Source organism: Miniopterus natalensis, chromosome 10 (assembly GCF_054644295.1).
Source record: "Miniopterus natalensis isolate mMinNat1 chromosome 10, mMinNat1.hap1, whole genome shotgun sequence".
Taxonomy (NCBI): Eukaryota; Metazoa; Chordata; class Mammalia; order Chiroptera; family Miniopteridae; genus Miniopterus; species Miniopterus natalensis.
The window spans coordinates 75,707,755-75,731,834 of NC_142090.1; the positions used below are offsets into that span (position 1 = coordinate 75,707,755).

Consider the following 24,080-nt stretch of genomic DNA (forward strand, 5'->3'; position numbering starts at 1 on the left):
GGTTTATGGGAGCACTTCTCACTTGCAAGGCGGCTGTTTGGCCTCCTGGTGGGGCGGCCTCCTGGAAGCAGCGCTGTGCACCCTCCACGGATCCGGCGGCTTCTCGATCGTCGGGGCCGCACGGAAATCCGGGAAACGTTCCGCGCGGGACAAACCCTGACACAAGCGATGGGGAGAAGCTGCAGGTGCAAGAGCTTCCCAGTCAGAGAGATCGGTTTAAGTGCGTTATAAAATGAGTCAGGCTCTCTGCTCAGGCTCGAGAGCAAAGGCTCCAGGGAGAAGCGGGGAACTGGCCTCTCCCGCCCCGAGCTGGTTCACCTCCCACAGCCGTGCCTGGGCCGTGCCTGGGCAGGTTTCGGAAGGCAGGGTCTCAGTGTGACCCTCCAGTGACCTTGAGGACGCCTTCCCTGTTACTTCTCTTCTGCAATATCTCCACAGTCACAGAGGATACTTCTAGCCTGACAGCCTGGGTCCTAACACCATCTCCGTGATGACCCACTTGATGACCTCAGGCCACTCACTCGAGTTCCCTTTGCCACGGAACCCGCATCCGAGGATTAGAGTTAATATAGAGAGTCCCCCAAAAATGTATGCACACATTTTGAATAATTATAACAGCAGTATTAAAATACATTTTTCAAAATTGAGCTGTTAAAAGTGTGTATACATTTTGGGGGGACACCCTGTATATAGGTGAGGGCCTCACCCAGGACCTGCCACATAGCACTGTCAGCTGCTAGCAACTTCACTGGCTGAGTGAGAGGCGATTTCACAAACTAAAGAGTCAATCAAGACAATGGATGCTGCTCAGTGGCCTTTTTAAGACCCAGGGTCAGTGACGAACCTCAGGAGCAGCGGAGGCCACAAAGCTGCCCCGCAGGTTACTGTCCTGGCCCAGCTCCGAGGCTCCGTGCTGAGCCGGCTCCTGCACTCTCGCCTGCTCTGGCCCCGGCCCGCCTGTGTTTCACCTGAGCCGGAGCTTGGCCACCGCCAGATTCATCCACCCCGCGTGCTGCTCTTGGTCACCCTCACTCGGGTTCCTCGCCTTCTCCCCCGGAGAGGAATTGGAGTGGCTGCTCTAGCCCCGCAATGGGTCCCTCGACTCCTTTGTCCCAGCCTGTCCTGGCTCGTGTTGTGTGACAAAGACATGATGGCACTTCCCCGGAAGACTGGATTCTTCTTTCAGATGGGCACGGGTGATTTCAAAAGTGGCTTCTTCATTGCCATGACTTACATCACCAACTCTGGCCATGAGAGGCTGGCTAGTGATAAGAGGAGGGCCCAAACTCAAGTCCTGTTTGGGATCTTAGGGAACTCATCTCCTCCAAGCCCTGGTCACCCGACCTGAAAACTGTGACAGTATCTCCGACAGCAGAAGGACTGGCCAGTACCCAGAAGAGGCTTTTCATGGCACCCGTCAGAGAACAGGTTCAGCGCAGAGCCAGGTCACACGCACCGACAGTGTGACATCTGTCTTCCTTGCTCAGAATAGGCGTAGGTGGGCTCTTCCCTTTCCTCTACCCCATCCCCTCTTCGGTCACCTTCAGGGTCCCTCAGGAGGACACATGCATTGTTTGCTGGAAATCCTGCATTTACGGGATGCCTCTTCTCGAGTGTTTACAGTACATCGAGCCTAACAGAGCGGTGCCCTATAAATGCCACATGGCGGTAAACACGAGGTTTTCCCAGGCTGCAGGGACAGGACTGAGTTTATTATTAGAAAGCCATTGAAGGCTGAAAATCATAACAGTCCTGGGCTATCGGTCCCCAGATGAGCTGCTGCGGAAATAACCAAAGACCCATCACTCTGCCCCAACCCGCGGGGGGAAACGGATGATGGGCCCTTTACGGGTCCGACTCCCAAACCATCAGGCGCTTAGGCTCTGTTCTGCCGGAACTGCCTGTGGCTGTCTGGATGGGGCTTTTCGTTATAATGAAAGGATCCACCAGATATTTTGGAGACTTTAAACAGCTGTGTCTGGATGGCACCAGCCCGAGGTGCAGACATCGCAGTGTCCGCTCGGCTTCTCCCCACTTTTCCTCCCCCGTGTTCCCAAGGCAGGTCATCGAACCTCCCACGGGAGACTTGAGGGACTGCTTCTGGCCTGTTCTCCAGAACCTTCCCCAGGAGAAGACAGACCAGAAAGATGCCCGTAGGAAGTAGGCTTTGTCCATAACGAACAACAATAAAAACGCCACCTCCTGGCTGCCATTTTCCTCCCTTCCAGAGCTAGGAAATGGTATTTCTACCAAGATCCGACTCTGGGCCAAGTTAAGGAAGAATTTATTTTGGATTTCTGTGTCTCATTTTCCGAGACCCCCCACTAACTGGTCCCAGCTCTCTGACTTCGTTTAAAAAAGCACCCTCCCCGCCAATGCCCCAGTGAGCCCCTGCCCGCTGGGCCCTCTGTGGAAAGACCACAGGAGGTAGCGATGCTCCCTAGTTGTCTGACTAAGTCTGTGCATCCCCCAGCCATGACCTGTGTACACAGACACAGCTTCATGAATATACAAGGCACAAGAGGTTTAATCAGGTCTCCTAAACTGTCCCTCTGATGTCAGGGTAGAAGCTGGGTCCTGAGGGGAAAATGAAGGTGAGAATTTTCCATCCTAGGCTATCACATCACCGTGGAACTTCACCCACCCCCCCGCTACGGTTTCCAGTTTGATCTGTGGCCAACACTAAATCCAAATGGTCCATTTCTCAAATGAGTCCTGGCCCAGAGGCATAAAGGTCGACCTTGAAGTCAGTCCTGCGTGCCAAAAGGCTGTGATGTTTGTCACGCAATTATTACACCTTTAGCCAGTCCCAATTTTTCAGCCCGGCTCTCCTAACTCTTTGCCCCTTGCATTTGTTTTGCTCTGTAAGGAGAACATTCCTTTTATCCAAAGACAAACCGACAACCCTTTGCAAGTCCCGCGAAGTCATACGTCACCCACAGTTTTCCTAATGGGAGAACCCACGTGCCGCGGACTATCAAGGAAGTACTTTCCAGTTGCCTAAGTGAGGACAAGTGGACAGATATTCAGCAAGTCTTCCGGGGGACACAAGAAAACCTCTGGAAAGGGCAATGTCACCAGAGCCCAAGCAACCTGCACAGCTTGCATTTGTAAATGGCTGTTTCAAAGTACTTCGGAGGCATAATTTTCCAATTTTGGCGTCCATGAAAAATGCTTCGTGTGACTACATTTTTCTAAAAAGTGGATGTTTAGAAAGCCAAACCCCAAATGTGTATGATATGACAGCCCCAGCCGTTGGGGGCGGGCCATTGAATTAGAGCGGTGGGAAGAAAATGTGGTTGTCCCTTCGCCGACGTCAGCGGTGACTGGTCATGCAGACGCTGGCTGTCGCATGCGCTCCTTTCAGCAGGACTCACGCTAGAAAACGCAGCCGAAACACTTCAGAGGTGCTAAAGCAAACTGCTGTAATGTCGCTGGGTAAAGTGCTGGGCGGCTTTATAGCCACTGAGTGCCCGTGGTCTCTGGAAGTCATTCCACATTCTTACATAACCGCACCCCCCCCCCCAAAACAACTCTCCATTCCCCACAGAAAAAAAAGGCCTTTCAATACTGAACAGCCGTCTGTCCCACAGAGCCCAGGGAAAACACGATAAACCGAGTCACACAGCCGGGCTGTAAACATATTCCTACCCGGGATATCCACAACGCGCACAAACAAAACGCAAGCCGTTAACCACAGGCAGGCCGACGACGACAAAAACGCACCGGGTTTCCTGCAATTAAGCCGCGAGGTTTTACAGTGCCACTTTATTTATAACGAAAGAGAGTAAATAAATAAATACATTAACCGGCCAACAGACCCCTCCCGCCGAAGGCTGATTCTGCAAATTAACTTGGTGGCAGTAAACGCCGTGCCAGCTGGGCCCCGTCCCCGGTCCCGGTGCGCTGCGGCCCAGGCAGCGAGGCGGGCCTGCGGCCGAGAAGAAACAAAGTGGGGCATTTTCCACCTTCGGCCGGTGATGTTAATTGAACTCTGGCAAATGTTTAAAGGTTTCGTTGCCCGTGTTCAAGAAAGAATTAAGAGCAGTTGAGCCGGGGGAAAATGAACATCTGTTACTGACTTCCACTCGCGGCCACAATGAGAAACATTCATAATTAAAGCGATTTTGCTTCCTTGCTAGCTAGATCTGTAATCTCGGGTTAAAAATATAATTGCGGACGCTGCTTATTGTCTTTGGGGCTCCTGATGGCTGCTTGTAAAAGCAGGTCGTTTACGTGGGGCCGTTTTCTTCCGTCTGCGTAACAATCTGAGGAAACAGGCTTGCGTGGGAAGATAGGGATGACTGCAGAGCGCGCCTACGCAACCGAGCCCCGTTTTACGAAGCTATGAAACAGTAGTCAAGAAGTGTTTTATATTTGGGAGTTAAATACACTTTACAGCTGTGTAAAAAAAAAAAAAAAACCAGAGCCATTTTTGGGCCGAACATAAACATTCCAATGTCTACAAGGTTTACTTCTGTTGAGTAAGAAGCCGGGCAGGTTTCTCTGGACTGGGAGGGCTGGTGTGTCAGGCGTAGGCGCGTTGAAAAGCCCTCCACGTCAAGTCGCTCACCGCCCAACATGCAGAATTGTCATCAGGCGAGTGGGCGTATTTCCATAGGGTCGCCCTGGTATCAAAATAACCTCCTGACCTTCCAGCCTGCAGCCTCTCTGCCCTCCCATCCATCCGTCTTCCGCTGCCAAATTAACATGCCCCCAAAGAGCTTTAATCCGTCATATTGCTCTTCTTTGATAGCATTAGCTTCTTCTCTTATTAAAAATGGCTCCCTACTGCCAACTCTCTTATAGGCCAATTCCTTAGCCTAGCATTTTCGGTTCTTGTATGTATGTGAACGCTTCCTGGATCCAATTCACCAACCTAACTGGTGTGTCCACCATCACCGGTCCCCAAACCACCTGCCTGCTGTCGGCTAGGTTTGGGGACTTGGAATACTCAACATAACACCCATGCCACCCACTCCCCTAACCTGTACACATCCTTGAAAATCTCTCTCAATGCTATTTTCCAAGTAGAAGTGACTTCTCCTTCCCTGTTATAACACTTAATTCAAGGCTTTTAGGTGCAGGGTCTTAGAGGAGGTTTATTTGCACACTTGCCTTCCCCAACAACTAGAGCCTCCTGTCCTTGAGGGTGGTGCATCTTTTTAATTCATCTTTCACCCTCCGCAGCATCAACACTAGTCTTGCAGCAACAGTCATTAGAGCCGGGTCCTCGGTTGTCTCTCCCCTAGAGCTGGTAACACTTTCTGATTCCTGTCCGATATGCTGCTGCTAAGGTAGATGCAGATACTCTGAAGCAATTCAATACGGACTAAAGCCAGTCATGCCACTTCCATCAACATAATGCGTAATTTGGCCGACCAGGTTTGCCAGGCGTGGGTCCGAACTGGAATGGCCATCTTAATCAGGCCCTCTTCTTGGTCAGGGCAAGAGGGAATTCATCACTACCCATTGCTTAGCATCGTTTTGGAAAAAATCTTAAAACAGTGTAAATGAGCTCATCTAAAGTCCAGCACCTCCGTGTCTGCTGAAGGTCTGAGGCCACTGCCTGAGGAGGCTGGCCCCACCTGGAATGTGTCCTTGAGCCCCAGCCAGCTCTGGTCCCCTTCCCACACCTGGGAATCCACCCGGGCACAGGAGATGAGGCTGGGAAAACCCCCGTGGAGAGGAGAGCGCGCAGCAAACCGTGATACCCTCAGCGGAATGTGAGGCTTTTTCTGAGGTTTTGGAAAATAGGTCAGGACAGTTTCCTTTCAGCATGGTATTGGTTCTGCCCACCTCTCCCTTCCCTTGCTACCCACCCCTCCCAACCGGGAACGAAAGCCAGAAATGCGAGGGAGCTGCAATATTATTCCTGGCCCGCACGTGAGCGGAAAGTGCCATAAATCTCTCCAGAAAGCCGAGGCTTGTGGGATTTCCAGAACCAATCTGCCAATTTACGAGGATCCGATCATTTAGGCAGACATCCGAGCCTTGGGTCCTCATGAAAGACGTTACTGTATGCGAACATTCCTGTCACTTGGGGGAAAGGCTATTCTTTCCAGGTTCCTCTCTTGTCAGGACACGCCTGACCTCCAGGGAAAAGCATCAAAGGGGCGCGGCCTGAGTAGGGGCAGGCGACAAACCTTTCATTTCAGTGACTTATCTGGGGAAAGTGCCTGTGGTTCCTGGGCCATGCCACATGGTGAGATGGTGCTGGGGACACTGGTTCAGCATCTGGGCAGGAATATTGCTCAGGTCATCGAGGCTGCCCTTGGTGAATCTGAACCAGACAGTCCATGGACTGGTGGGGGCTGGCGGCGCTGGGATCTCCTGGGAGCTGCTGAGAGCTCCTGGTGCCCGGCTTCAGCCTTGGAATGTGACTCACTAAATCCACGGTGGGTCCCGGGGGTCCATATTTCTAAGGTGCTCCCAGGTCACTGGGAAAAGTTGGGGAACTACTGAAATACAGTCTGTCATGATAGAGAGGGTCCTTGTTTGTCTATTGCCCTGGAAACCTGCTCCTGCCCCTTCACGCTCAGGGAGCAGCTCCACCATCCGCTCAGCTGCTCCAGCAGAGAACCCAGGAGGCTTCCTCTTTCCCTCTCCAGAGCCTCATCTGGCTCCCGCAGGCTCTTCCTCCAAAGGTCCCGAGTCCACCCACGTCCGCACCGTTATCCCAGTGCCACTGCTCTCATCTCTCTGACCTGCTGCATAGATACCCCCAGCCCGTCAGCCTTTCTCAGTCCCGCCCCCACCAACATTCATTCATCAGTCAGATCATCTCTTAAAAATGTAGGGCCAGCCCAGCTGGGCCTGGCTCGGCGGTTAAGCACTGACCTAGGATCCAGGAGATCGTGGTTTGGTTCCTGGTCAGGGCACATGCCCCAGTTGTGGGCTCGATCCCTGGTGGGGGCCATGTGGGAGGCAGCTGATCAATGACGACTCTCTCATCATTGATGTTTCTCTCTCTCTCTTCCTTCCTCTCTCTTCCTTCCTCTCTCTGAAATCAATAAAGATATATTAAAAAAAAAAAGTAGGGCCAACTCCGACATTCCCATTTAAAATCTCCCAATGGCTTCCCATTTCACTGAGAAAACAGGGCAAACTCTTGTCCTCTGGCATTTCCCCCCTCCCCACCTGCCTGAACCAGCCAGCCTCGAATTTCTTCTTTGCCTTCATCTAAGATCTACTCGTTCTGAAAACTCAGTTGAGTATCAATGCCTCGAAGTTTGTGGCTCTGCACCGAAGGCTGGGCCAGGTGTCCCTTCCTCCTATGAACGCGCAGAGCTCATTTCTGGGGAACTTAGCATCCCGTGTGGATTCCATCGCCTGCCTCCCCCCACCACTGTCTGAGCTGCTTGAGGACCGGGGTTATGTCTTCTCTCTCTGCACACTCATTTGATGTGTAGTGGGCACTCGAATGTCCGTTCTGGGTATTGAGAAGAATACCTCTCCTAGTGCTGCCTGGAAAGTCATCATCCCAGGAGCAGGATGTACTGCGTGCTTCTGAAGGCGCACGAATCAATCGCGTGTCACACTCACTTTTCCAGCTGTCACGGGGGAGAGGAACCAGGAGTGTGGTTTGGAGAAAGCAGACCTGGGTTGAGGTCCAGGCACCCGAACTTACTAATAGTGCAGTGTGGCTTTGGGCAAGTTACTTAGCCTCTCTGACCCTCCAGCTTCCATTCGGATATGAAACAGGATGTGAATGACATGCTTAGCAAAGCACCCAGCACGTTCTAGGTGTCCCCGCCTGGTGACGGACACTGCCACCCTTACTCCTTCAGGCGAGCACACCCACCGGCCAGCTTCACTGCCCCTTGTCAAGGTGGGGTTGGGGTCAGAGGGTCTCTCTTCAGCCTGCTTCAGGAACGATTTCATAAATCCTATCTCCTGATTTGTTTGGCTCCTGAGATAATCTCTGTTTTAACATCATTTCTTAAAAGTTAACTCTACTGGACTCTACTGATTTCACCTCTACTCTTAGGAGACTCAGGACACACCCTGCCTTTCTGTACTTTCCCTCCGGAGTTCACGCGGTTCCACTTTGCAGTCCCATCAGTGCTATCGTCATGACAATGGGCAACACCGTGCGAAGCACCTGGAGTGGAAAGAGCACTAGGCTAGAAGTCTGAATCCTTTCAGTCTCTCACTGGGTGAACTCTGCCCGCCTAGTTTCTTAAAATGCCACTTATTAAACTGCTTTTATCTCATCAATCAATAATCTGGCGAGCAAGAAGATAAAAGTCACAGTTAGACCACTCTCAAAACTAAATCGTACAAATAAAATCCCAGGCAGTGTCCTAGGCGTGAAACGCAGGAGACAGAGGGCCGTGTGGATGCCACAACTGGAAGTGGAGAGCAGGCTGTCGGTCCCCGGGGATGGAGTGGGTAGGAATTTCCACTGCTTTTCCCAGAGAGAGGGCAGTGCCCAGGGGGAGGGCAGGCCCCACAACGAGGCCTCTGTACTTGCGAGCGCTTCAGGACAAGAGGCCGTCTTTTCTCTTGCTGCTTTGTGGCTTGGAAATCCCAGCTAGTGATGACTTTATAGGTTCATACGGTCTAGACAAGAGGGTTGCTCCTTGGTGAAACTGGTCCTCGGGGAGGTTACCGGGCAAATTCCCACACAACTAATTACCATCGCGAAGGGCAGGCTCCCAGAGGGCTCTAGGCTTTGGCAGGGGCTGTGGTTGGCAAGCCCGCACTCCCCTGTGTCGCAAACCACGGTGATTTTCTTCCCCAGCCAAACAAGGGCAGGACAGGGGACCAGGAGCGCTAGCGACAGATATCAGCTCAAGATGATCCGGGAACAGAGCTGGAGGCTGCCCCCGCTCTGAGAGGGCTGAGCCCCCCAGGAAGGACGACACCCCGAACACCTTGTCTCACGTCCCCTCCCCACGTGGAGGTGCCAGCTTCTCAGGGGGGCAGGGCCCGAGGGCGCGCAGATGCGCGGTCTCAGCTGGGCCTGGGGCAAGATGCCTCCGAAACTGAGACCCGCGGCGCTGAGACCCAGGGGAGCTCGCGGCTATTTTCACCTCAGGCTCACGGGCCGGGAGGAGTAGGTGGCTACGTGCCCCCACCACACTTGGAAGAAATAATTTTCACCAACCATAGGACAGGGCCGAGAGAAAACACCTGGGTAGAAAGCCTCGGATTCTGGCAGCTCCCTCTCCGGGACATGGGGAGAAGTCAGGGCCCGCACCCCCGAGTTTCACATCCAAATGCCAAACAGGCTCGGGCAGGAGATCATCTCCAGAAGCCCCTGCAACCGCACCTGCCCCCCGAGGCTGCCTTCTTGTCTCCCTGTGTTGCTCTCGAACCTGGCACAGAGAAAGAGGGGTTTCTCACCGCATCTTAGCTGTTGGGACAGTTTCTTCTCTTTCCCACTGCGGTCCTGGGGGTTTAGACTATCTCCCCCCCCCCTTTTACTACCTTCTGATGGACCTAGTGATGGTCTTGCACGCTAAGCGCTCAGTGCCTAAGATAAAAAGCTAATCCTTGTGGTTAAGCTCTAGTGAGGGACCTTGTGCTCATCCTGGGGATGGGGAGTCTGGGGACATTCCCGAGTCTGCAGGCCCAGGAGAAACTGTGTGGCTCTGGTTTAATGAGGTCTCGTGAATGGAGAACTGTGAAATAACACAACTGATTATGAAACACACTCAGTATCTTCCTGTGGCCGCAGGGTGACTCAGGGGAAAAGCACTGGAGTGGGAATCAGGAAGCCTGGACTTTGGTACTGTTTCGACCCATTCTGGCTACATGACCTTGGGCTTGACCCTACACTTGTATGAAGGAGTGAGTCCAGATCACTGGCTTTCATATTTCCTGACCATGAGCCAGTAAAAAAGTAACATTTTCTATCACAACTCAGAAAATCACAAATACACGTGCACGCAAAACTAAGTTTCCCCAGACAATGCTTATCTTTACCAAGCCTGAAGCGCCCGTGTTCTACTTCTCTTATAAAAACGCTGGTCACAATGACACATCACGGCAGCCAGGATGACCTCTACCTAGGCCTGACACTCTTGGCTCTGTTGTGTTCCTCCTTTGCTTTCCTGGATCGGAAGGACTCTGGAGCAGTAATACGCCTCCTAAAATCAGGGGTGCTAAGAAATGACAACTTACATAATAAATCCATGTATCGCCCACCTGCTCCTCTTCCAAGAGGCAGCTGCTCTCTCATCTCTGTCATTTGAAAGTGGGCAGTACGTGGACTAGCCCCTTCCATCCAAGTCATGAACCTCTGTCCTTTCCAGGCAACACAATGGTCTGAGGCCTCCCCAGTCTTAAGAGAATTACTTCTACCAATTTGTCTTGGTCAGTCTCCCATTTTTGGAATATTCTAAAGACATCTGCACTGAACACAAAAGACCACGAAGATGTAGAGGTTACAGCAATACCGCTGCTCTGTCACTGAATAAATTGAGGCCATTCAGAGTTCTCCACTTCATACTCACACTCACGATAGTCTCACGCTGACCTTGGTCCCCTGGGCCAAGCCGGAGGGTAAGACACACCTCTGAGAACCTGATTTACCCTCTGTGTGTCCCCCATATCTCCACGATCTCTTTCCTGAGGGGTTTCAAGGGACCACACTCCCTGGTGGCTGAGTTCATCTAGCATCAAGGGCAGGGTTCACGGCCCCAGGATGCAGCCAAGGGAACTGGCTTATCTGGGAATGAAACCTAACCTCAGACGTATTAACACCGTGACTTCAGACTTACTAACACCATGCTCTGGTCACCTGAGAGAGCTTCATGTCATGGCGCCTGGGGTGGCGAGCCCCATGAACAAAGAGGAAAGACGACTCGCTAGGGCCTCAAAGAACTGGCGCGCGGAACTGACTCCGTAGCATCTTTCTCTGGCAATGAGAAGAATCAGTAATAACCATTAATTGGGCTCCTAAGTAACAACGGGGTTTAGAAGGTTAATAAATTCAGGCCTCTCAGAACGCCTTCTCAACAGGGACCTGATATCTCTGAAGAAGCCACAGGCTGCCATCTTCCGGAAGATGACAAATGAGGCCAAATGTTCTGGGAAAATACCCATTCACTTCTCAGTCTGCCCTCTTTCCAAAATATGCCAGAAAACACAGAGTGTGTGAACAGAAACTCTAGGCGGCTCTCAGATGCTGTCTGTAAGAGGCACAACGCCATGAGGATGCAGCGACGTCACGGTGGCATCGCCTCCTTGCCTGACGGAACGGAAAGGACAGCGTTCATCAGTCTGCCTCCTTCAGAGCTTTAGCTGAAAGGGCTCCCACGCGGCGCAGGCCGAGCTTTCTCGTCTTGGCAAGACTCCCTCTTCCAACGATGCTGGGAAACAGATCTTTGTCGAGAAGCAAAGGAAGGAGGGGGAAAATCCTTTTTGGAATATTACTCATTCATTTTAGGAAACACGGCCCTATAGGTTATTTACAAATGTGTTAACCTGGATTCTATTAAACTTGTAATTTGCTGTTTACTCGCCAAGGACCATGTATTAGTGACCAAGGGTGTATTTGTGTGTCTGTAATGACACTCATTATATAGTTATTCCAGAAACTCTGACTTATTAAAAATTTTTTTTTTAAATCCCAAATTTTATATTTGCAGTTACTTCATAATTTTAATTTTATGGTTTCAGTTTCCAAAAGGGGCTTATTCATCTGCTAGGGACCTCCCCCCCCCCCCCCGCCCGAGGCTGAGGTGTGGGCCCACAGGTGGCGGAAGGTCCCTCTCTGGCCCGTCACAGCCAACGCCGAGCCTGGGCCCTTGGCAGCTCTCTCGCAACAGAGGGGCAACGTTTCCATTTTCTGCTTTTAAAAGTTAATCATTTGTCAAGTTTTGTTAGTCTTAAGAAAATAATTTTCCTTTAGGTACCACATAGCCTATTCTAAATGACACACCTACATTACCGAAACCAAGTGGCTTTAATTAAACACTTTTTTCAAAGACTGTTCATTCTCATGGCAGTGAAACTGTTCACTGTGGTGGAGTCGCTGCCAAAATTCACCTCGTTGGGCGACTTTCAACACAATAATGGTTTAGAACTTGGTGTAATATTAGAAAGTGAGCACTTAAGGGGACGGTTTGGGGGCTTATTTAAGTACAGGATCATGATCATGTCCCCCAAACATCACCCTATATCAACTGCCCGGCACTGGTCCCCATAATTGCTGGTGCATTAGAGTGCAGCCTGGCAGACAGGGCCCGGAAAAGAAAAGCCAATGGACTGGGCCTGCCCAGGTCCCTCACCCCTGGATTGAAGATTCTATGCAACTGTTTTCCAAACACTGTGGCCAGAACTTTGACGATACAGTTACAGCATATCTTAGAGAGCTCGAAATCACTCAATGGAAAGCACCATTTTCACTATTTGCTATGAGAGAAATATGCTTTACATGTATTTTTTCTTATTTGAAAATTATGGTCATTTTGGGAAAAAAAAAAAGCATCTATTTGAAAACTAAAAATTCCCCCCAGACCCAGGCTACAAAGAGACATCTCAGCTAGTAGACAATGGCAGGCACTATCTAGCTACTCTACCCCAAATTATCTCAACAAGAGGAAAAGCGGTTTCCCTGAGCACGACTTGCTCTCGGGCCTGTAACCACCTGGAGCACCTTGGCTGCCTTTTCTGCCTTAGGAAAAAAAAGTGGGGTGCACAGGAAGAAAAGGCAGCACACTGTGGCATTATGAAATGTCAAAGTCCAGTTGTTCCCCAATTAGTTTCAGTTTCTTGGGGGTGATTTTCTATGTGTATTTCCATAGCAAAGAGAGCATGAGGTTTAAAAAAATTACTTATTCAGCCAGGGGAGTATGAAACACATCTTTGATCTGGTGAGATCATGAAGACTTGTTGCTGGTTCGAGGAATAGATATTAAGCGAATTTGACGGCTCAGCCAGCAACCCTTCTGTCCCTGGCACCAGGAAGGTCCCGGCAGCCTAGCCTGTCTCTCCCTTCCTGTCACATACTACCACTTCCTTTCTAATGCATTTCCGAGAAGTCTGAACAAGGCCTTGGGACAGAAGCCGGGAGATTCTGTACCTCGACTGTCTTTTCAGCAAGAACAAATGAGCTCAGAGCTCATTTCCATTTTCGTGAATACTGTGCAGCTGGGGGTGCCTGGGGATCATTTCATTGCTAAAACTGGACCCACATGGAAAAGACATTAAATAAGTTTGCTGCCCTGATACCCACGAAGATGAAAGGGCTCCTCTGATTTTCATACGCTGGGTTGCAGAGGGGAGGGAACGGGAAAAGGTTCTTGGGAGACGCACACACTTGGTCCAGGTCCGAGTCCAGCAGGTGTTAAATCTCCACCCCTGCGCAGCCAGCAGAGGTGCGTCTGTGTGTGTTTGCAGCGGAGTCCGCACCGTTTCCCAGGCTTACTTTAGGCTGCTCCCTTTAGCGCTCACATGCAGGGTCTGGTACTTGCTTTCAAAGGAAAATTACTGAGAAGTGTGCACTGATGGGAGCTGGCACACAAGTGAGCGCCGGGCCTCGGCTTAAAGAGACCACATTCCTTTTTTTGGAGGGGTGTGAGCAGCGCCATCTTCGCGTGTGCCCTTTAAAATAACTTTATCTTGTGATGGTTCTTGATAGTTTTTTGGCCAGTGCAGAGACCCCTGCTGGGACACACACAAAAAAGCAACAACGATCCGTCGAAGGCTAAAGCCTGGCCATGCACCGTGTTTCCAGGACCAGGTGAAATATGATGGGAAAGACCTTCGAGGTTCCTTGTGGGAATTCCTAACAGTGGGCTCATTATTTTCACTGAGTTTGATGAAACAATAACAGTGAATAGTATAAATGGAATTTAAATTTATAACTACTGTAAATGGAAATGGTCAAGCATTGCTAAAATGGTAGGCCTCGAAAATATTTTCATTAGAAGATAAATTACTGATAGTGCATATATTGAATCCAAAGATAAGCTGCTATCAAGTGGCTGCCTATTACAGAAACTGTGCTCTACATGGACTGAAAATGAGCAGCTTTCATTTTAAAATTCTCCACATCATGAAGCACTCTCTGTATTTTGGACACTGGAAGACCCGCATGCTATGACTTTCTATCAGAAACATTTTCAGTCATTAACCAAATTCTAACTGGGACCTAAGACCCAGTGTTGGGCACTTGGTGTTTCTTCCTTTTGTTCTTTCTTCCTCTCCTCTCTCTCTCTCTCATGTGTTGCAATTGTTTTATGTGACTTCACGGCTATTTCCTGCGTGTTCCTAAGCTAAGAAAGCGGACACTAAATAATTCCGTTTACTGTCTTTCTTTAATGGAGAGGAAATTCCAGGGATGTGCCCACTCTAACTATGGCATTTATTTATTTCCTTTGTTCTTAAATGACTGTTTACAGCAGAGGAAATATATTTGCCCGGTCAAGGACTGGGTGGAAGTGTGGGCTCCGGCCCCTCATCTCTGCCTGGGCCACCAATTCCCTCTTTCCAACTGAGGTGGATACATACAGTACAATGCACAGATCTTATCTGTATAATTTGATGGTCTGATCAACGTGTACCTCTGTCTAACCAACACCTCAATCAGGATCTGGAATACAGTTCTCACTCGGGAAGTCCTCTTGTGTAGCCCCCCTCCCCTTGAGTCGACGGCTGTTCTGATTTCTGTCGTCACAGGTCAGTTAGCCCGCACTGGAACTTCATATGTACTCTTTCCTGTCTGGCTTCTTTCACTCAGCATCACGTTTTTGAGATTCAGCCCTTTTTTTGAGTATTAGTACTTTGTTCCTTTTTATTGCGAAAGGGTGTTCCGTTGTATGGCTAGATCACAATTTGTTTATCCATGCAGCGGCAGACGGACTACTTAGTAGGGTGGGCTACTTGCATAGACCTGCTCTTACATCCCTGTCCCTGTCTCAGAGCAGCCCTGAGGATACTTGCCTCCCTGTGAAGAGTAGACTGTCCTCCAGGCTGCTCTGAGGGGAGAGGACATCAGACGACACTGTCCCTTCTCCCAGCTCAGGAGGCCGCAACCCACAGGGGTCATACGGCTTCTTCAGGGCCCCCAAACCAAAGTGACGTTGGCCTGGTAATTCCACTCAGGTATTGACCTAGCAGGAATGAAACCATATGTCCACTAAAGCCAAGTACAAGGGCGCAAGGCCACCTATCTCAAGCAGCGGAACCAAGATCTGAATCCAGATCCCGCCCAGGCCAAAGGCTCTCGCCACTTGACCTCCAGGCTCCCCAGTGCTGGAAGGTGGCCCAGAAAACTCCAGATTTACATTTCCCCCTTTGTCAGCAACATGTCCAGAGCTGCTTACCACTTCCGTCAGCCGGCATTCCCTAATGATCACGGGCTATAAACCTGTTTGTCCCGCACCACTTCCCCACTGCTCTCATCTCGCCTCTTCCCACTCCCTCTGAGTTTACATTTGCCTTCCAAGACCTAGACGGTTTCTGGGTGCGAATATGCCGCTGACAACCGCACTGAAACCGCACAGAGGGAGTGACCCCGGGTCTCTGTCTCGCCTTCCTAATCACCCATGCTGGCAATTTAGTCCATCCGTGTGCACGTCACATTCGTGAAGTGTCTGTCCTACACTTGTACAACCTGCTTCCACCGAGAGATGTACATTCTAATCTGCAAGGATCAGAGGAAAGCCTCCTGCTTTTCTGTGCCTCTGACACCTGGCACAGTGCCTCTGACAAAATAGATGCTCGACAAATTATGTCGAAGGAAAAGCTGCCCAATCCTGGTGTTGGGGAAAACAGTGGCAACTCCAGCTGGGAACCACACGGACTTAGGCAAGCTAGCACTGAAACGGACCTCAATTTCTTTAAAATGAGGTTAACAATAACGCTTGCCCTCTGTCCCATTAGTGTCAATAAGGATCAGATTAGATGGTGAATGTGAATGCTCTTGTGCACTATAAAGTGCTAAAATCTATTATTATATTACAAATTAGCATTGATTTGATTGATTTGAAAAGAGTACATAGGAAATTCCAGTCCAAAAAACATTTTGTTTGGGAAGCTCTCTTATAAGTGGTGTCGCTGGGAAAAAGCAATTGAAATACTTTTTCGTTGTTGCCATCCTCGCTGGACCAACGCTCTGAGCAGCGAGGGGAGATTAGAAATAAGCAGCCCCTACTACATGCGGTGGGGAAGGAAGTGGGATTAGGCACCGGATGCTCGGGAAGCGGGATAAAGGTTTTACAAGTCAATCAACAAAGATGATGAACCGACAGTGATCAGGACAAAGTAGGATGTAAACAAACAAGCAAACAAGCCACAGGCCAGGAAAGGGTGTGCTCGAGCCCTAACCCCAGCCAGATAACCCAGCAACTCCCGAAAAGGGAAACATAAATCCAGGCCGGCGCTGGAACAGGAAAGTCTCAGGAATGTTTCTTGGGCATCACGCACGCAGACCCTTCAACTCTTTAGGGCAGAGCCTGCTAGAAATATCAAACCGCGGCCTCAGGAATCCATCGCTAGGTCACGCAAGCCAGTCAGGCGGAAACATTTTGCTTTGCTCGTTTCCCACCATGGGACAGGGTGGGGCTGATCTCTCTGGGACTTTTTCCTATTTCATGCTCTTCTTTTGGGTGAGTGGGGGGAGGTATGTTATTTTAGACCTTACCTTAGTTTATCTTTTTTCTGAGATTTTCTGCCTTTATTATGCCTATTTAAGTTTAATTTGCTTTCTAAAAATAAAGGCGTGGGGGTGGAGGTGGGGGAGTTACTTTATCTCTGTTCAGCCGGAGCTTCTAAATGTCAGCATAATTCTGTCAGTTCTGCAAGTCTGTGTTGCACAGTCATTTCCAGGGAAAATTTACTCTTTTTAATGACTTGCTGTATATCAGTAACTCCTGAAAATTTAAAATCCTTATAATTTGAATAACTTATTCAAATTTCATGGCAAAAGCCATGAAAGAATGTTAAAGGTCCACTATAAAAGCTAAATAGCAGGAGACCCAGGAATATGAAGTGAAATAACACAATGTAGAACCTTAAATTATGCATTAATGGATATAATCTGTTACTTCATGGTTATTATAAGTAGCCTAAACAAAAAAGCAAACCAAAAAAATGGTTTAATTTCCTTGGGTGTGTTTTTCTCGTTTAATACTTGAATTTTTTCCCCCTGAGTCAGCCAAAATATATATACAAATATTTTCCAGGAGAGACTATGCAACGCTATTATAACCCGAAACCCAGCCAACTCTTTCCATGGCTTCTCCATTAAGACACAAGCGAGCATTTGTTCAGCCCCCTTGGACTCATTTCCGAGTCTAAGCGAGTGGCTACACTAACCTTTCTCCGGGCCAGGTGGAAACAGGTTAACTCAAGCAGGAAAGCACACAGCTATGACAACTGGATGGGTCACATTTTAAAGCAGCGGTCCCCCAAACCTGGCTATAGGTGAGAATTACTTCTTAACCCGAGAGAACTTTTAAAAACTCCCCACGCCCAAGTCCTGCCCGCCAACCAAATCACAGTCTCGGGGTAGAGCCCAGGCAAAGGGTTTAAACACCCTGTGGGTGGTTTCCATCTTCAGCCTGATCAAGAGTCGCTCTTTTAGGAGCGTTAGTGGGCAAATATGGGGACAGGAAAAAAAGAAATTACTTTCTTAACTAAGCAATAGGCACTAATAACCCAAACAATCAGCTGGCTAAAGGCCCTTCCTAGAGGATGATCTCATTGCCTCCTTCCGGCCTCCACCCTGGGAGTCAGTTAAATTAAGAAAGAAAGAAATTGATTAAATTCTCTGTTTTGGAGGGGGGTCAGAGTCACCCTGTATCTTCCGGTTATATGGACTAAAAAAGTAATACAGGCTCATTTAGATAATAGGAAAAATGGAAAGAAGAGTATCCATCTTCTCATCACATTAAAGTAACCACGGTTAACTTTTTGGGGGTAAAAAACCAAGACTGGGATCATACTGCACATGTAGTTTTATAACCTGATTTTGTCATTACAAGGTGACCGTTGTAGGGCTGCGGAGCTACCCGTTGTTTGCAGTGGCCATTATTTATTCATCGGTGATTGATTTTTTAGGCATATTTGCAGACATAGGACCACGATCCCTTGAACTACAAACCGAGTGAGATTAACCTGAGAGATAAAATGAAAAGAGAGTGGAATAGCGGTAAAGGGGGGCGTGGGGAAGCCCTCAATCACGGGGAGCATTTGCTGCTTTCACTGGTATAGACACTCTCCCCATGGCCGTTTTCAAGAGAATCCTTTAACTGGTTTGCAAACCTGAATATTTAACAGTTGGCTCTGTGGAGCCAGCCCCAGCTCACCCTTGACAAAGACCCTGCCTAAACTGAACTGGCAAGCTCTCCGGCTCCGACACGCTGTTTGTCAGAACCGCGCCAGTGTCCCAACGTGTGGAACTTGGAGTTGTCAGGTTAGCACTTGGGCGGCCAGAGGACTGATGGCCCGATAGTTTTTAAAAAGGTAGGGATGTGGAGGGAGAGAGTGAGTACACTGGAAAGACTACCTATTTTGAACAGGTGAACACCGGGCTTGGTGCAACTTAACCTTATTAAGCTTCTATTTTTTAATCTGATTATGAGAGTAACAGCGTCGTCTCAGTGGGGCTGGTGTGAGGATTAGAAATGACATCATACATGAAGAATTCAGTACGTACAGACTACAACACTCTACAAGTGCTGGCTTCCGCTCCTCTTCGTAAGTATAGGCCAGATAGGAGAAAGGCATGAGCTGTTCTAACTCTTTATTTTCAGGAAATTTAATTACGTTTATCTTTAAATTCTCTATCTTGATGATCTCAGTCAGGGGTTGGCAAGCCATGGCCTGTGGGCCTAATCAGGCCTGCTTTTGTAAATAAAGTTGTACCAAAACGTTGAGTTTTAATGGAACACACTGTGCCCATTTGTGTGTGTAATTCTATAGCTGAATAGCTGAAACAGAGACCTGTGGCCCGCAAAGCATGAAGTATTTACCATCTGGTCCTTTACAGAGAGTTTGCTGGCCACAATTTTAACCGTTCTAACCTTTGCTTAAGTGAATACTTTTTAAAATATATATATATTAAAAGGGAACCAAACAAATAAGGAGGGGAAATGAAAAAGATGAGATGAGAAGATTCTCCTAGGATTTAGAAATTCCAAAATACATCTTGGTTCCCAGAACACCTAAGCAACACCCGAGACTCCAGGATGAAGCCGAGCTCTGATCCAGCCTCGTCAAGACAGTAACTTGCAAAGAATATTCTGCAAATGAAACGTTCCACAAGATGACTGACTTCGGGACCAGGAATGTGCCTTGAATATGGAACTTGGGAGCGTGAATTTAGAAGGCAGGAACACGTAATATTATTTATAACCTGGCAGCAAAAGTGACCGAAACCACATTAGTCAGACAAAATAAGCTGATCTCTCTAACTACAGGTAAAATAACATTTCCAACATTGAAAAATGTACACAATCAGAACTGCACAGGGTAGGGGTTTAAGAAACCATTTCCCCTGCTAATTTTTGATGTTTACATGGAACATTCTTCAAGCAGCAAATAACTTACCAATGATCTTGACAGATTGAAAATGATACATCTTTACCACAACATAAATTAATCCTCTCGGTGGGAAATGGCTAAAATAGGCAAGGTGTCAGAAACATTTCTTTACGTCTGAAGGAAAGGAAATGAATGATCCCATTTCTTCCAAACATTCTTACATGAAAAATAATAAACTCTCACTTTTAAACTGTCTTGATTTTCCTGGGGTTCTAGGGTACCTTACTAACCGAGGCAGCCACGGTTACCTGGCCACGAGTCAGTCAATATTAGATCAGGTATAAAACACACCCAGCTGCAAAACTGCCCCCTTAATTCATATTCTGTATCAATAAATATTCACAGAAATACTCAGAAAAGATGATCACAGAATTACATTCTCACAGCATGCCTTAGATTCACACAGTAAATGTCACACAAAGATGCTGGACAGTAAATCTTCAGAGAATAAATAACATACAAGGGGAGCATGGTGGCCGATCTGAGGAAATGGACAAGCGCCCGGCACAAATGAATCCACTCATCCTCTATGGAAGAATGACCCTGGTCTGTTCCCGAAGCCACCAGCTGGACTCCAGGGCGCAGAGGGGAGCTTCTGCTGCACGCAGGCTGCACACGTGGGCCAGCACATCTGACCCTCACATGGGCGCCTCCGCAACAGGCGTTACTGGAAACTCCTGAAGGGAGTTCAGGTAGGAACTTCTGTCCGTCTGCCTCCTACCCCTCTCCCGTTTTCACGATGCCCAATCCTGACAGAACACAGGGTGTCTGTCAACCACGAGGTGCCCCTAGAGAGAGAAGTACCATCACCAGAGCCAACGAAGTTTGGGAAATTTACTAAATCAACCCCCTTAGACCATAACAATGGATGTGAAGGCCCCGCATTAAGGAAACCAGATTACTTTTGTTCAACCCCTCTCCCCAAACTCATTAGGGAACCCCTCTCCCCAGCTGCTCCTCCTGCCCCTCCTTACTGACTCGCCCCCCACTCATCTTTTCACGGGGAGCCGTGCCTGGTGGGGCCCGACTCCCCTCTGGATGCTCTCACACCTCTGAGTTCCCTCATGGGGCACTCGTCACGGTTAAATGTCATGCCTACTGGGGCATTTATTTGGTTAATGCCTGTCTATACTCCAGCCGGGCAGAAGGAAGATACAGTCCCTGCTCCTCCGATGGGAAAAGAGGAGGGGCCTTTCCAGCTTCTTTCTACCGTGTTGACTCGCTGACTCGCTGGATCTCTGAGCGGGGAGAAGGGCCTGCGTACGCTCGGCTGCGGGCCAGGGGCGAGCTGGGCTGCGCGCCCTCCGGTAAACTCAGAGGGTAATTTGGGAGATAAGTTAAACCCAGGGAAGACACACAAAGAAGCCCAAGGGCTACAAATCCAAGTTCCATCTGTTGTTTAGCTTTCTGCCCTAATAAACTTGAGTTTGATCTTCACCTCTGGCTGGTTTTATTTTTTGTTCCTTGCACTTTGGGGAGGCGAAGGCGAGTGTGTGCTTGTGGGGCCCCTAGGACGCCTGCATCTTCCACGAGGCCTAAGCTCTTCAGGGCAGGGCCGGGGTCCCCTCTGGCTCACTATGTGGCTCGGTGCCTGGCACGTAGGAGGCGCTCTAAATGTTTTTAGAGTAATCATTCTATTAGGGGAAATATCTTAAAGCAGCAAAAACTGGGAGACTGGTATCCTGAAGCCCTGTGTCCTCACTGCCCAAGTTCAACAATAATCCACACAGGGCCACCTTGTTCCATCTACTCTCCCATCTGAGCAAAATCCACAACATTGCGTCGCCTCACACACCATAAACGGCAAGGGCTTGAAATGTATCTATAAATCCATGACCGCATACATATTATAAACAGCAATTCACAAATATCTCTTCAATCATAAATAGATGAATGAATCAACAGACTCTGCATGGACCAGGACAGGGTCACACAGGTGGGGCTGAATCACCGCCTGCCTGTGGCCCCAGCACACGCACACACGCACACACACGCACTCACACGCCCCAGCCCCCACTCACCCGTTGGGGTGCTGCTGCGGAAAGACGAGGAGGGGGTGATGGGCGGGGTCACAGGGGGAGTAAGGCTTCCACTGCTGTGGCGGGGTGGCGTGGACACATTCCCCCGCGTCACGGAGCTGGACAAGGTCAGCGAGAGCTTCGGCTGGATCTTCTTCTTGAGGGACTCCTGCTCTCGGCGGGCAGCGTCCGTCATGAACCTGCAGGGACAGTGGCAGGTGAGTGACCGGGCCACTTATGGAGCAGGACTTACGACAATGACCCCAACTCTGACAAATGCCCCCCTCCTGGGAAAGGGGCTTGTTCGCAGGTCTGTCCCAATCTCAAAACTCACAACAGAATCCCTTTTCCTACACGATGAAATCACCTTCTAGCTGGTTGGTCTGAGGGTCCTCAAGGTCAGGTCCATTTTCCCCCAGGCGAACCCTCCGTGTGGGAAACCCACGCACGGATGCCACCCGCACCCACGGCAGCGCGTCAAATACAAGACTTGTCCACTCTCCCTTCCAACCCGCGGAAAGCCCGCCGGTCCTCAAAGCCCCCGCCCATCCCAGGGGAGAGCGGCCTTATGAAAACCCGGGTTCTTTGTGCATGACTCCGGGTTCTCACATTGTCGTTTGGGTTTTCACGGTTTTCTTGGCTGACTGAAGGTCTTGTGTCCCCAGCCCCCAGCTGAAAGGAAAGGACTGACGCCCCTACCGTCGTTGCTAGCACCCTGCCAAGCCCATTTCAGGGAACATTTATGAGATGACTGAGTCAGCCGGCCCAAGCAGACTCAAGAGGAAGGGACAGGAGCAGTTCGAGGAGGAAGGTCGCCCCTAAGCATCCGTTTGGGTTGCAACTTTATTATTCAGAAAGGTAAAGGTGACTTTTCCTGAGAATTTCATCTTGGAACTTCAAAAATACTTTTTGTTTTAAGAAAAATGTTTTTTTTAAATTGATTTTTTAGAGAAAGAGGAAGGGAGAGGGAGCAAGAGAGAGAAACATCCATGAGAGACAAACATCACTGATGGGCTGCCTCCTGCACGCCTCCTACTGGGGATCGAGCCTGGAACCCAGACATGTGCCCTGACCGGGAATCGAACCAGTGACCTCTTGGTTTAATAGGTGGACGCTTAACCACTGAGCCACACCACCGGGCTCAAAAGTATTCTTTCAACATGTCTTTGAGGTTAGTAATATTCAAACTTTGCTCTTTCCTCTCTATATAATCTAACATTTCATAAATTCATGGAACATAAGATTCAAAACTGTGAAACATCTCCTACCTAAAGAGCAAATGCCTCTTTTGTATTATCGGCAGACTTTGTCAGCTGGGTTTTGGAAACTGCGATGGAAATCCTAGTGAATTGAGCGTTTGAAAGTGTTCAGGTAATAAAACAGGCACCTGCCCAGGCTAAAAACAGAGCATAAACACGCCCCTCCAGGCCTCTGTGTACCCTGCCTCCCTCCATCAACCGTGTTTTGATGATTTTAATTCATCGTAAATTCCATTGAGGCTTAAACACGCTGCTTCACTCGACCCATTTCCGTTCTGCTGACAACGCTCCTCAGCGCTTGTCCTCACCGGGCTCTGAACTCTGGGATGTCAACTGATAGTTCCAGGCCCTGGCGAAAGCTGAGAGTCGATCAAACACCCAATGAAACAATATTACAATACTGTTAGCGTGTCTTAAAACGTCGAGTTTTATACTTGGAACACGAATGGCACATTTCGCGAACGGCTCCCGCAATGCAATCTAGATATATAAACGGGATTTTATATGTGGAGCTGAGCTGCAGTAAAAGCTGCACGCTTTGCCTTGAGCCCTGAGGTTTGGTGCTACAGGATGGTGATGATTTGAAGGAAAGGCACAATGCAAAGCAGGATTGTTTGCACCCGACAGCCCTGGGTACTTGTTTCTTTTTAGATGGCTCTACTGCTCTTAAAACTGCCTTTTTATCCCCTCTTCATAAACGTCTACTCAGAATATGGGCTCTTGGAGAAAAGCAAGGAACTTGTGCTTTCTTTTATTTTTCTACTAACGGCTGGTGTTGAACTTCCTAAATTGGGGTTAGCAGTGTGGGCGAAACCACAGGCTACGGGGCAGGCTTCTTCCAGGAAGACCAGCTGTTCTCAGTGTAGGCAGTTCAAGCTGGTGCTTCAAACAGCGAAATAAACACAGATGTGCTGTGGGGTAGAATGGAAACCCTACCTACTGCATTTTGGTGAAGAGCATGGGACTCAGAGGGGCCAGGGTTCAAGTCCTGACTACGTGACTGAGGCAAGCTGAGGAACCTCTTCAAACCTCAGCTTTATTGTCTGTGAAATGGGACTAATAATTGAAGGTAAAGGGTTAACACACATCTTTTCCCTTTCTGCAGGAGAATCTGATCTTTGGTTAATTCAGGTAATCTGCTAAGATGGCATGTCAACTGTGCTAATAGGCAACACTCTCCATGAAAAGACTTGCCCCGGACTGGTAAATCACACCTAGCCGGGGGGAATGAGAAATCCACGCACACTGATAGGAAGACGGAGCCTCGGGCCTCCCGAGCGTGGCCATCTGGTCCCCAGAC

The 24,080-nt window shown here is 49.2% G+C and overlaps 1 protein-coding gene across 1 annotated transcript in view; it reads right to left on the reverse strand.

Moving 5' to 3' along the window:
- Nucleotides 1-24,080, reverse strand: part of JAZF1 (JAZF zinc finger 1) — a 277,405-nt gene that overhangs the window by 15,777 nt on the left and 237,548 nt on the right. Inside the window, exon 3 of the mRNA XM_087821231.1 lies at nucleotides 21,525-21,721. Within this exon, the coding sequence (XP_087677357.1) occupies nucleotides 21,525-21,721 (197 nt within the window). The remainder of the gene's footprint in view (nucleotides 1-21,524; nucleotides 21,722-24,080) is intronic.